We start from the raw sequence: 14,260 nt of genomic DNA on the forward strand, positions 1-14,260 counted from the left end.
ATTGCTCTCTCAAACCTTCCGTTCCCTATGTGTGTGTGTGTGTGTGTGTGTGTGTGTGTGTGTCTAAATTTATTTTGCAGACTCTTGACAAATTGCCTTCCATATATTTTCACATTTCAAAAGCAGGTTGAAGATATAGATATTCAGCCTGCTCCATAATGTTTGTGGTGCCAAGAGCACAGGAGATTATGGAAGGAGATTAATAAGTTTTATAATAATAGTCATTTGGAGCATGAAAATCAGATTAGGTGAAAACTCTGAATAAATGGAGAAAGAAATTGATTTCCTGAGTCTGAATGAATAAGGAAGAAATAGCTGCATTTTGTGGCCACTAAACATAGTTGACCAAGCTGCTGAGCAAGATACGAGAAGGTGAGCACTACATCAGAGGGTAATATGAACAGTAACTTATTACACCTGAAGGCACGGTAGTTGCTAGGTGTTTGTGAAAGCAGCGGCATTCTAGAGTAAACCTGCCAACCTAGGCAAGCAATTGTAAATCTCTTTTCCCCCACCTGCCAAATTTACTGTTCCTCTTGATATTCATTTATACAGTGGAAAGACACATCAAAGAAGGGCTCAAACAATGTAGTGCTTTCTTTTGAATTACCTGCCAGCGGCAACTTCACACACAAACACACATAAAGGTTTCTGCTGGCAGTATGTGAATCTGCACAAGTGACAGAAGGATGGGAAAGTGTCCACTTCTCCTGGTAATCGGCTGGTGTTTTGTTTATATGGATGGCATTTGTTACAGAAAATCCATGTTCCCCCCCCTTTCTTTCAGGGGTGGGACATGCATCTCTCTGTCTCGAGGGGGGAAAGGAAATACATTTTATTTGTCAAATATTTTTGTAGCTTTGCATGCATGCAGAGAGTGCTTGCCATAGTGATGAGTTCCAGCCTCCTACCTCATGTGCAGTTCCATGCATACATGTAGGAGAGGGGCTGGATCATTCCCTGACTGTCCTTTATCTAAAACAGTGAGAGCAGGTGTACCATTTTGGAGGAAATTACCTTTTTTTTGCAGGAGAATCTAGGAATTCTATCTAGAATCTCACATTAATTATTTTACATTTTAGTGTTGATTCTCCCAGCAGAAGTTTCTAGCTATTTCTACAGTGTAAAGCATGCTGCTTTTTTTTTTTACCTTCTCTGTGTTTTCTTTCTAAATGTTTACTTGCTTTTGAAATGTGTGAGTTAATATGACAATAACAATTTCAGAAGAATCTAGATTTGTTTCTTTTCAGTGTGATACAGTCCACTCTTTGTAATATGTTGGTGTGTGAGAGACTATCTGCTTGTATGAAAATGTTCACATATTTTATTTGAGGGTTCCCTCTTTTCTCAGTGAGAAGTATAAGCAATTCAAAGAGGGATTTATTTAAAAAATGCTTCTTTTTTAATGAATGGTTTGCATAGATCTGTACTGAATAGTTCTTGTTACAACCACATTCGGATGTGTGGGAGTGAAAGGATTTCTTAGAAGACTGATTCTCTTCATCACACATATTTAAAATTTAGCACATAGTAAAAAGAACGAGTCGCTTTGTTCTAATCTGATCCATTGTCAGTTGGCCACAAATATGAGCTTGGCATTTAATAATCGGGTCTTCCCTAATAAGTAATAAAGCGAAAATATGATGTGCCAATAAAAGCCTGATGGAAATTTTTAGTTAAATGCTAACAGTAAAAAGTAGATAAAACTCAATCACAACCAAATAATCATCTGCTCCAGAAAGGCCACCATGTGTATGCCACCTCCCGTTTGGGGTTGTTTTTTTGAAGGATGGGCAGGTGCTGTGACCTAAGGCCCCTCATACTCATGTCTCCCAGTTCGGAGAGGTGCAAGTGTCTCTAGTAGTGAACAAGCATGTTGGAGATTGTTTATTCCTTAAACGGCTCTAGGCATTTTCTCTTGCTTCCATACTTAGAATTTTCTTTTTCCTCCCAAATAACACAGCAGGCATGGGTGTAGCGGGGGGGGGGGGGAGGGAGGGAAAATTGCCTCCTCCAAAAAACCAGTAAAAATACATAGCCAGCTGAAGTTATGCCCCCCTAACAAAAAGCCTGCCCCCCCAAATCCTGGCTACACCCATGGCTGCAGGTCTGAGTCTGGTTATGCCCTAGTAAGATTTCAGAGTGTTTAAAATGGTTTGCAGCTTCAATGATTTAAACTATTTTGGAACTTTTTCAGTTTGTTTCTGGATACACTTGATCTCTTTAAGCCGGCGGAAGTGAAGATGCATTTTTAAAAATTGCTATGCAGATTCAGTGACTTATTTAATCAGAAGGCATGGTAGATATTTATTTTAAAATTTTATAAATATAATGGTTGTGCAAGAAAAGCCTGTTGTAATTCATCTTGGCTTAGACACATCATCATCACACACACTTGGATATGATCTGTATAAACAACTAAAGGTTTGGTATGTGTGGACTTTCCAAAGAGGCATATGCAAACATAATGCATTCCTATGTAACAATTAACCATACTATGCTTGTTTTCAAACAGGGTAATAAACAGATGATTATTAAATTGAGCAACTGACTTGCACATACCAAAATTCACTTGCTAAAAGCTATAACAATATTACTGAGTACATCTGTTAAAAGGAAAATGAAAGCCAAGAATGTCTTCGTAAACATGCCCTTATTCCTCTGCACAGTCATATTGACCTCAGTAGAATAATTTGCCTTGATTTCTGTATTCATATCTTCAAATCAGTACTTTTTATTTCCAGTATTTTAGTACCTTTCAGCTAAGTATGTGAATTGCTTCACAGACATTCCCCTTAATTATTATAGAGGGAGGTGTTTCTGATCCTGATTAGATTAGATATGATGTAGTTAGCCATCCTCATCAGCATATGTGCCAAACTCTCAGTAAAGGTTTGGAAAATACCACCACAGCCCTCTGATTTTGACTTCTAGTATTACACAAATATGATGACATTTATATGGACAATTATTTCAACAATCTTGTCTGTGAATGATGCTGACTGGAGAAGAGCTTGTTACTATGGCAGCTAATGCTGTTCTAGGACACATCACATTCATTGTGTTGGAAGGAACCCACCCCTTTGCTGTGACTAATGTTGCAAGTGAAAGCATTACAAGTTGGGGGGGGGGGAGAGAAATAAGCTACATTTCAAACTTGCTATTGAGGACTGGCCAAAATGAAGAGTGAAAACCCAAAACTTAAGTTATGTAGAAATGAAAAGCTGTGATCTAATGTCAAAACAAAAAAAAATTCCTTCCAGTAGCACCTTAAAGACCAACTAAATTAGTTCTTGGTATGAGGTTTCGTGTGCATGCACACGAAAGCTCATACCAAGAACTAACTTAGTTGGTCTTTAAGGTGCTACTGGAAGGAATTTTTTTTGTTTTGACTATGGCAGACCAACACGGCTACCTATCTGTAACTGTGATCTAATGTGTCAGCCATGGAATGAATGAGTACACCTGACATCTCCTTCTTACATGCCAGAATAAAAGACACTAACTCTGAAACTGAACTTGGTGTAACTGACGGCCTTGCTTTTGGATCATGTTTTGGCGAGGCTGAAAATGATGTGCCAATTTATTTGCAGAGTGTTTTACTTGTGTCACAATTCTGTGAAGTTGTCTATATATTTCGTGACCATAAATTATATCCCATGCTTCCATACACTCAAGGTGGCTGAAGCTTTCCCTACTGCCTAGTTACGGGAGCATATAGTGGTTTTGTTTTATTTGTTTATTGGTTCATAAGAAAAAACCTCCAGAATCCAGAGTTTTTAAGGAAGATGGCAGATATCCCATAGGAGGAATCCATTCCTTTGAGAGATCAATTCTAACCCCTGAGCCCTACTCTTCGCTGTGTGTGTGTGGGCGCATGTGTGTGCGTGTTTGTGGTAAGATATGGTGGAGATATCCTTCCACCTGGCACTGGTGATCTCTGCCTGCCTGGGAGGTGAGGGGTGTCTGCAGCCAAGGTTGAGGACCCTACTGCACCCACCAGTGGCATAGGCAGTCAACAGGCAGCTACTAAAGGTGTTCCCACCACCGTAGCTGATGTAAGGCCCCCAAGAATGGCATTGGGGCAGAATTGGACCAGCCTTGCATTTTCTAGATCCTAAACTATTCCAGCAGCCAGAGTGTCTTCTCTGCTGTGGCAGCCTGGAGCTGGCACACCAGAATTCACAAATAGCTCCCTTCACACACACATATTCTGCCCTGGCCGGCTCAAATAGCAGAACTCCAGATGGAGCAGTAACTCTACCACACCACTAGCTGGGAATTAGGATGCAACCTGCCCCGTGTAGTAGGCAAGCAGGGTTGATGAAGTCCACTCATAGCCACTGGGGATCTAAGCTCCTATTACTTCTGCACCTCACCCTTGCTCAGAACAATTCGCCAGGATTTTGTTTTAGTTTTTTGAATGGGGACAGCAGCATTGCAGTGATCCATCTTAAGTGGGGTGGCGACCCAATTATGGTTCACGACACATTTGTTGAATGCGAGTGCTCTAAAGCACCAAGTAACTGCTACGTTCTGATGTAGTGACAAAAGAAACACTTCAGAAGGCCAGAACTAATCTAGTAGAATTGGAGCTGTTTCTGAGGCCTAGCTCTGCTCCCATAAAGAAATGCACTTTCTTGTTTATAAATATGTTGCTGCAAAACATAATTTTGTATTGCTGCCTTCAATTATGCTACCGATACAATCTGCGTTGATGAATTTTCTGCAGCTGTCCTCTGGTGTAACTTTTTCCCTTCATTTAAATAGCGCTTTAAAATAAAGTATTTTTATGAAGTGTCTATTAAAGGAATTTGCCATTTGAAGTAATTATGCTGTCATAAAATGAAATAGAAGTCTTTTGTGTAGCCAATCAAGAAACAGCCTACAATCATGATGTGCTAAATGTGAGGTTGCGACAGCAAAGTTTTACATGTTAACCTTGCATATTAGTAGTTCTATATGTGCTGCACATATTTTCTAATTTTTTTCCTTTGATGTGACAATTGCATTAGAATTTATATTTTTTTAAAATCGTTTAATTTTTAATCATGTACTCAATGCGCTGTCTGACTAAATTGAACATGGTTTCTGCAGCTGTTTGTCATCCTCCAGGAGGGCAGTGAATATACAATCCTTGTGCCATGTTGCGTACTTGCTGTGTGCCATGTTATATACTTGCTTCCTTTGTACCATACTGACTACCAGCTGTGGGAAAATAATAAGTTTGGGAGGACGGTGGAGGGGGGAGATTATTGGTTTTGTCTCCCCCTTGTTTTCATTATGTATTTTGTGTTTTTATATATTTTTTATGCCTTTGAACCCCTCTGCAATCTTCAGATGAGGGGTGGTATACACATTTAACAAACAAACAAATAAATCTATTAAAATAAAATATGTATTTCATAGGTGTAAAGAGCCAAGAACGATGTTGCTTTTATTAGGATAACTGCAAAAGCTTGCAGATTGCAAAATTCCAAATAGGTAGTGGTGGGCTGCATGGATTGGTCCATTTTTACTCCAGCGTGGGGTCTGAATTTTTAAAGAATTCCTACCTCATAGAAAAGTAATAAAAGCATGCATGGGATTGCAACTTCTGTTAAGCTGAAGTGATTTTTACCCGGCAATTGCATGGATTTCCTCACCCAGGTCTATGCCCGGTACATATGATGGCTATTTAGGATGAAAAGGAAGCAGTTCCTTCCCAGCCCGCTTATAATAAAGCAATAAGTAGTCCAGAAGGCTTCAGGAGACAAAGTGGGTGTCCCAAATTACTTCAGCTAGCTTTGTTTCCAGGATGAAAACAAGCAACATAAAAATTGAATAAATATACATGAAATACACACACAAAAAGGCTGTGTTTATCTCTGGATACGCATGCCTAACTCCCGCATGAGTTACCGCAACTGATCACAGATGTTAAGAAAAGAAGGAATGCAATATGTGTCATATACCCACCAGCTGTGGCCAATATCTGCAGCAGGCATCTTTCCCCTAATGTTCTGATTTTGTAGTTCTTCTTGCCGAAATGTTAATTGAAATGTTTGCATATGGGAAAAAGAAAACCCTCAAGAACACGAAATAATTCTTTCCTACCCCCTCCCAACATAGGTCTCGTGTGTACATTCTACTGCACAAAGTTTGATGTGACACATCTGGCTGGCAGTGTCTGTGGGTTGTGTGTTAGGATCACCACAGCAAAGAAACATTATGCAATAAAGAATAGCAATCAAGCATACTCACATAAGTTCTGTGCTTCTAAAAAGCAATAATGGGTCCCAAAATGTTTCAGGCTGGTTAAATTTATAATTGAATTATACTGTCATCTTTAGCCAGGCAACAATAAGCTTACAAGTGTGGATGTCTCTTAAAAACTAACAGTGTAAACCTATGCATGCCCACTTAAAAGTAAGTTCTATTAATTTCAGTGGGTTTTACTCAGCCTAAAGGTCCCAGTGCACATTGTCACATGTAATGGCCCTGGATGTAGATACACATCAGCTGAGTTAGCATTGTGATGTAAATGGAAATGAACATGCAGAGTGACCTGCATCTAAATTTATAACTCAGCCTGGTGAAAATCTGACTTTAGGCCAGCCCTACCATTGGGCAGCATGTGAGAGACATCTGAGGTGGTGGGTGCTGGTATATAAGGAGGAGCAGCAGTGGCAACCCCCCCAGCTCAACTGTGATTTTGAGCCCTACTGGCCATTTCCCTCTATTAAGGGAAATTTGTTGTTGTTGTTTAGTCGTTTAGTCGTGTCCGACTCTTCGTGACCCCATGGACCAGAGCACGCCAGGCACTCCTGTCTTCCACTTCCTCCCACAGTTTGGTCAAATTCATGTTAGGAGCTCTTTGTTATTCTGACACTTGCTCTGTTATTTTAAAAGCAACAGATTTTGTGGAGTCTACAGAAAGTCTCTTCAGGGTCCAGATGTGGCCTGTAGATTAACCACACCCACTTTAAACAAAGAAAATAATGGAGAAGACTTTTAGTAATGGACAGAGCCAGTGGTTAGTATTGGGCTAGGACCTGGAAAACTAAGGTTCAAATCTCCACTCAGACATGAAGTTCACTGGATGACCTTGGGCCAGTCATAGTCTCTCAGCCAAAAATACCTTGCAGGGTTGTTCTGAGGATAAAATGAGAGAGGCGGAACAAATCAATAATGGAGAGTGGGAGGTCCTTGGAGGAAGGTTGGTATAGAAATTTAATAATAATAATAATTAATAATAGAAATATTTTTAGGATTTTTGTTGTTGTTCAAAATTAAGAAAAAAAAATATTCCTGAGAGCTCTGAGGTAGATTTGTGGCAATACATGATTGTAAGGGTAGGGGAAATAGTGTTGCCTTTAACTGTAATACTTTGATTGTGAATCTTAGGATATTGTATAGGCCTGATTGTATTCGCTTTTGGTCCACTTCAACAAGACAAATTTCCTACATTAAAAAGCATTTCAATGAAGTATTTTGCAACATGGGCCGATTATACATAAGAACATTGGAAGAGCCCTGCAGGGTCACGTGAAAGGCCCATAGCAGTCTGTTCCCACAGCGGCTAGCAAGATGCCTATGGGAACCCCACAAGCAGGACTTGAATGTCCTGGTTTTGTTCCTCAACAGCTAATATTCATAGGCATGTCTTCAGAGTAATGTGTATGTCCAATCATCACTTCAGAAACTGTTCATAATACTAAAGACATTCACATTGTCCCGTGAAACAGTGTGTGTTAAGCAGTCTTCTGTGCTACACCTCCAGCCAGAATACTGATTAATCACAAGGCTTATGCCAAGGAGGACTTCAGTTTAGAGCTTTAAGAGTAATGTAGCTGGTGCATAACATAAGCCTTCGGGTCATTAACAATTAAGCTAACTTCAGAGTTTAGCTATGTGCAAAACTATATTGTTAGTAACCTTCTAGCTACCATGGAACAATCTTGTTTTCTAGCCAAAACAAGTCAACAGGTTTACTCTGCAAATTGTTGTGGCTGCTTTATGATGGGACTCACTCATACTGTGGAAGTGTTTTGCTTCAGATGTTTGGACACGTAAATAGTTTCTGAAAGTGAACTTGATTGCTCTGATGATGTTTTTAAAAATAGTACTGTATTTAAGCTTCACGTTGCTTCTGCCCTCCCACACTGCAACGGTCTGGCAGCCCTGCCTCAGCCCTTACTCAGCACAATATCAGTGCAGTTCACTTTGTTCCAGTAAGGAGCCTCATCGTTGTTGAAATTTGGCAGCTGTTGTTTCCTTCATGCTCTGTGCTCTCAGTAGACCCGACTGCAAAATGAAACCTTTAGCCTGCAGAAGTTTGTTCCTCAAACAAGATAAAATATGTATGTGGACTGCAACTGTAGCCCTTAGAACATTTAGTTCCTCAAAAGGGTTTTGCTTTTGCAGGCACTTCCTGTATTTTAGAAGTGTGTGGATGTGAAAACATCGTAAAGAGCTGCACAAGTTAACTTTTATTTTAATCATGTGGAAAAGCAGTAAAATATCGACTCTTTATTTCATTGATAAAGATTCCAAATTATCTAACTTCTTTCAACAGGCAAGCAGTCCTACCACAGGGACAGCACCCAGAAGCCAGTCACGGTTATCTGTCTGCCCTTCTACTCAGGACATCTGTAGGTACGTGATAAAAGAGTGGTCCTAATATGATTGATGCATAGTCTTCTTTATCTAATGATCCATAGCTCTTGCTTTTGCCTAACCCCCCCTCCATGGATTTACATTCAAATCTACTTTTGGTTTGTCATTTTCAGTGTTTTGTTATGTCTTTTCCATATCTTTTTTTCTGTTTAAGTCATAATTATTTTTGTTTTCATTTCAAAATCCTGATTTGTTTCGTTTCTTTCTCTCTCTTTTCGTTTTATCATTTTCCATCCATCTCCTTCGCTTGCTGCTTTGTTTAGACCTCCCACCTTGCATGACATATCAGAAGATAAGTTTGAAAACTCGACCCCTGTCACGGTACTGAGTCCAGCTAGTAAAGAAACTGGTAGGAAACAAGTGAAGCGAAGGGTTAGGCGGAGGAAAGAGCCTGAGGAGAATGATGGGCATGCAGAAAAGCAAAAAAGAGAGAAGGGTGGCAAGTTGCACCCCAACATTGCAAATCGTGCATGGAATGCCTTGCGCAAAGTATCATCCGATTCATCATCTTCAGATGAGAACCACTGGGCCCTGGTTAGAAAGAGAGAGAGAGCCAACATGCCCAGGAGAATGAGAAGGCGGAGTACTTCAAACACTCGGACAGATGATTCTTCCAGGAAGAATGCCATTGAACTTGTAACTGTGGGGACAGGTGGGGAAAAGAAGCAAGAGGAGAAGATTGAGCCTGAAGGCTGCACTCCTAGTCACCGCAGGAGAAGGATCTCACGGTGTAAAGAGACCTGCCGCTCACCGTCTTCTGTGGAGGCAAGGAGCTCCTTTAGACAAGGTGGGAAACACCAGGACAAGTGCAGCCGCAAGAATCCAGAGCCTTCAAGGAACATGAGACGAGTCAAAGCAAGCAAGGGCGAAAGTGGTTCAGAGAAAGGCCCAGACAGTGATATTTTGTCAGTTCCAGAAAATGGAGTACCTGCTGGGACAGGGCTTGCTGCATCGGCTGCTGTTCAGAAACCTGCGTTTTATGATGAGTTGTCTGATGATTTCGAAGTGTGCAGGTTTGTCTCCTAATGCAAAAGGAATTTCTAAGTGCTATGAATTATATAAAGGAGATGGTTGGTTGTTGTTTTTCCTCCCTGATTCATACTGCTTTTGGTGTCTAGATACATAAGAACCATGCTTAGCAACTAAACAGCAGCAGGTAGTCTGGGTTTCATACAGACTTTAATCTTGGAATCACAAAAACCATCTTGAGACATGATATTGGGTCATATTTTAAAAAGTTGTTAAAATGCAATAGGATATAGAATCCTCTTTCAGAGTGCTCCTTTTATGTTGTGGTGGGATTTTTGAGACGCTGTGTGCATGGCAAGAACACTATTGCATTGAAAAGTATATGTTCTCCTGATGATATGAATTATAACCTACTTTCCTAGGCTTGTCATCAATCTATAGTTTTAAGTAGCACTATGCAAGTTATTATGCCTATATAATTATATGAACATAGGCATGATAGCTACAGTTCTGCCTCCACTGTAAGAGGCAATATGCTTCCGAATAACAGTTCCTGGGAATCAGAAGGAGGAAGAGTACTATTGCAGCCAGCTGCTGCTTGCAAAATTCTCATAGGCAACTGTTAGAACAGGATGCTGGACTAGCTGGTCCTTTGCCCGTGATCCAGTTGCTTACTGTTGGAGATTTGTGATAATAAGCTTTCCTCCAGTTTTATTTATTCTAAAAAATTTTTAAAAAATCTATCCCACCTTTCTAGTCCCCATGTACTACTCAAGGCAGCTTTCAGTAATTTAATGCAATTTAAAAAAAAATACAGTTAATCAAACAATAAGCAACATTAAAATCCACTGAAAAGCAACAGCAGCAGATATCACAAGATCCCTGTTTTACTCCCTTATCATGCCGTAAATGGTCCATGTAATCATTGTGTGACTGGTCCTTACATGTTGCTAAAAGATCTGCTGGCTTTCTTTTGTGATGACCTAGGCAGAAGTGTGCATAAGTGGAATTGAAATGAGGAAATGTTTTGAGTCATATAAGTGGATAAGGCTCAAAATCAGCTGTTACTTTTTGGATGTAGAGATTGCACCAGTTGCCTTCGAAATATAGAAATTTGGCAAATGTGAAAATATCAATCAGAACTACTTTATATAAAGGAAAAACAGTTGCCTGATATATCTTAACAATAGTGCCTGTGCTAGAATCGGCTTTCCTTTCCCCCCAGACTGCAAGCAATTATGCTCTAGCTCAGGGCTGACTCACCTATGAGGCAAGATGAAGTGACTGCCTCAGGCAGCAGGATCACAGGGGCAGCAGATCCTGTTGTAGATCTTAGCCTGTCTTCTCCCTACAACCAAGACATAGGCATGATCAAAGCCTACCAAGTGAAGCATGACTTTGTTTTTGTAACTCAGACCATGTGCACCTTTTGGGGCAATGTGATTTTTTAAAAAGGGGGCAGTTATGTGGGGCCTTGGAGATACACCCACGAGGGACTCATTCACAAGAAGAAGAGAAGAGGAGAAGAGTTTGGATTTGATATCTCGCCTTTCACTCGCCTTCAGGAGTCTCAAAGCGGCTAACATTCTCCTTTCCCTTCCTCCCCCACAACAAACACTCTGTGAGGTGAGTGGGGCTGAGAGACTTCAGAGAAGTGTGACTGGCCCAAGGTCACCCAGCAGCTGCAGGTGGAGGAGCGGAGACTCGAACCCAGTACCCCAGATTACAAGACCACCGCTCTTAACCACTACACAAAGCAGAGTTCTGTGGGGATTTTGCATTTCATGGTGATTGCTTTAAAATGTGTTTTATGAGCCGATGGATTTAGTTGCATGCATCAGCCTGTGTACATAATTGAGTCACAGCTGTAATCTACTATAGTGTAAATATAGTAATGTCTACAGGAAGTGTGCAACTAATATCATCTGGACCTCATATATAGTGAGGACTTGACTGGGCCATATATTGATGGACTGGAATAGAAATAACCATTGTGTATAAAAAGTTGAATCAATGATGACTCCTGAGCATAGCTGTGAAGCGTCCCTTATTTGGCAGGACAGTCCCTTATCCCAGCGCCTTGTCCCGCTGCTGTCCCTTATTGATGAGGCTTCGTTTGGCTGCTGGCTGGGCTTTCTGCCTTTGGCTCAGAGGGGCTCAGAGGTTGAACATACCTGTGCCTGGAAAATCCCTTATTTTGGCTGCTGGTCCCTTATTTTCAAATCTGTAAGTTGACAGCTATGCTCCTGAGGTGATGGGTATCACAAACCTGGAAGCTATGATTGGCCAACCTTCCTGGAGCATGTGTTCGTGTTGCATGACAACATCACATCTTGCATTCACATCCTGCTTGCAGACTTCCCTTAGGCATTTGTCTATGGTCATTGTAAGAGCAGTGTGGTGGGTTGGATGGGCCTTTGGTCTTATCCAGCAGGCCTCCATTTATGTTTTCTGTCTCTTCAGCTGTAATGAAAATTAGACTACTATTTTTCCATGCTGGCACACAAACTGAGCTCTCCAAGACAGTGATATATATCTTGTAATCATTCCTAAATGTATTACACCGAGAGGTAGTAAGTACATGTAGAGTAAATGCTGCAAAAACTGCTGCATGCTAATTTTTATCACCAGTAAGCTATCTTACTTGTTAAACTATCAGAGAACAAGTAGGAGAGATTTATAACCCAATAATACTGATTCAGCTAAAAACAGGCTTTCCTGTTTTTACTTTAGTGAAATATACATTCCTGCATTGAGTCAAAAGCCAATTTGTAGTCCGTTTTCTGATAGTCATCATTTTTTTCGAAAAGAAGGAAAAAATGCAATAAAATATTCATTGAGAAAAGAGAGATTATCTACTACACTGTCTCATTTGAACATTGGGTAATTTAACTTGCATACCAAAACTAAAAGGGTACGCATACTTCTTAAAAAGACAGGTAAAGTGTCAGGAGTCCAGGAAACAACCTTTTTTAAATAGACTGTGGCAACAGTCCCATTGCATCTGCTTCTTCCTGTTGTTGCTACCTTTCAGTAAAACTGATCAATCAATTAACTAATCTGTGGATGTGAAAAGAGTGCTGGATGCAGAACTTAGTCCCGCATCAATTAATGATTGTCCCTCATCGTCAACCATATTTTATTTATACTGTCAAGTGGTTAATGCAGAACTGCACATAATCTACCACTAACCTTTTGAACAATGGTGCTACTGCTGCGACATACTTGCGACAAGTGGCTATCTTGAAATCCAGCAGAGCCATCTGAACGCTGTGCAGTTGGATTAGAGAACCACTGCTTGCTCAGATGGTTCCAGCTGGGTATAATGGACCCACGTATTGGCAGCTCAGTATCTTGCCAGATACTGGCAGCTCAGTAGCAGAGAATATAGCTTTTGCAACAGCACTCTGCACACCTGTGATTTCCAGCAACTGGTATTCAGAGCCATACTGGCTTCTGACAGTGGAGGTGGAAATAACCATTCTGGCTAATAGGCACAATCATCCAATCCTTTTTAAAAGCCCTTGGAGACTGTTCTCTTAATGGCCCATACTTAAAGGGTCATTAGCTCACCAGGAAACTAGCCTGGCTATTCCAGGAATTGAATCTGTGCTGGATCCATGAATTAAAAGTATCTGTCCTTGGAGGGGCATCACTTTCTACATCCCTCCATCAGGAGAACTAACCGTATATTCCTACTATCTACCATATTTTTCGCCCTATAGGACGCACCGGCCCATAAGGCGCACCTATTTTTTTGGGGGGGGGGAATAAAGGGAGAAAAAATTATTTCCCCGCCCAGGCGCGGGGCTGGGGCGGGGGAAGCCCGAGCTTCCCTGGACCCCAGCCCCCAGAACAGGCAGCTCTCCGCAAGCCGTAGGAGCCCAGTGTCGGGCTCCCACGGCTTGTGGAGAGCTGCGCGAAGCTTGAAGCCTGGGCGCGCTGAGCTCAGCGTGCCCAGGCTTCGGCATGCAGGCAACTCTCCGCAAGCCGTGGGAGCCCAGCACCGGGCTCCCACCGCTTGCGGAGAGCTGCGCAAAGCCTGGAGAGTCCGAGAGCGATGGTGAAGTTGCGTGCAGCTTCGCCATTGCTCTCGGAGCTTGCGGGGCCGGGGACTGGGGGCGGGGAAAGCCCGAGCTTTCCCTGACCCCAGCCCCCAGAACGGGTCCGAGAGTGATGGCGAGGTTGCCGGGCTGGGGGGATAACTTCCCGACCCCAGCCCCCAGAACGGGTCCCAGAGCAATGGCGAAGTTGCGCGCAGCTTCGCCATCACTCTCGGAGCTTGCGGGGGCTGGGGGTGGGGAAAGCCCAGCTCAGCGCGCCCAGGCTTTGGCATGCAGGGAACTCTCTGCAAGCGGTGGGAGCTTCGCCATCGCTCTTGGAGCTTGCGGGGTTGGGGGCGGGGAAAGCCCGAGCTTCCCCCGACCCCAGAACAGGTCCCAGAGCGATGGCGAAGTTGCGTGCAGCTTCGCCATCGCTCTCGGAGCTGGCGGCGGGGGAAGCCGGAGCTTCCCCCGACCCCCAGAACGGGTCCCAGAGCGATGGCGAAGTTGCGTGCAGCTTTGCCATCGCTCTCAGAGCTGGCGGGGCGGGGGGCGGGGAAAGCCTGAGCTTCCCCTGACCCCAGCCCCCA

At 42.3% G+C, this 14,260-nt stretch overlaps 1 protein-coding gene across 6 annotated transcripts in view; it reads left to right on the top strand.

Moving 5' to 3' along the window:
• The window catches only part of MARCHF1 (membrane associated ring-CH-type finger 1), a 117,197-nt gene that overhangs the window by 71,075 nt on the left and 31,862 nt on the right, over positions 1–14,260 (top strand). For 5 of the 6 annotated variants that reach the window (XM_083755930.1, XM_083755927.1, XM_083755928.1 and 2 more), the window contains one exon: positions 8,558–8,637. In XM_083755930.1, the coding sequence (XP_083612056.1) occupies positions 8,558–8,637 (80 nt within the window). Of the gene's footprint in view, positions 1–8,557; positions 9,672–14,260 lie in introns of those variants that run through there. The other variant, XM_083755925.1, reaches the window with a different exon arrangement.

Source organism: Podarcis gaigeae, assembly GCF_964106915.1.
Source record: "Podarcis gaigeae genome assembly, chromosome: 9".
Classification (NCBI taxonomy): Eukaryota; Metazoa; Chordata; class Lepidosauria; order Squamata; family Lacertidae; genus Podarcis; species Podarcis gaigeae.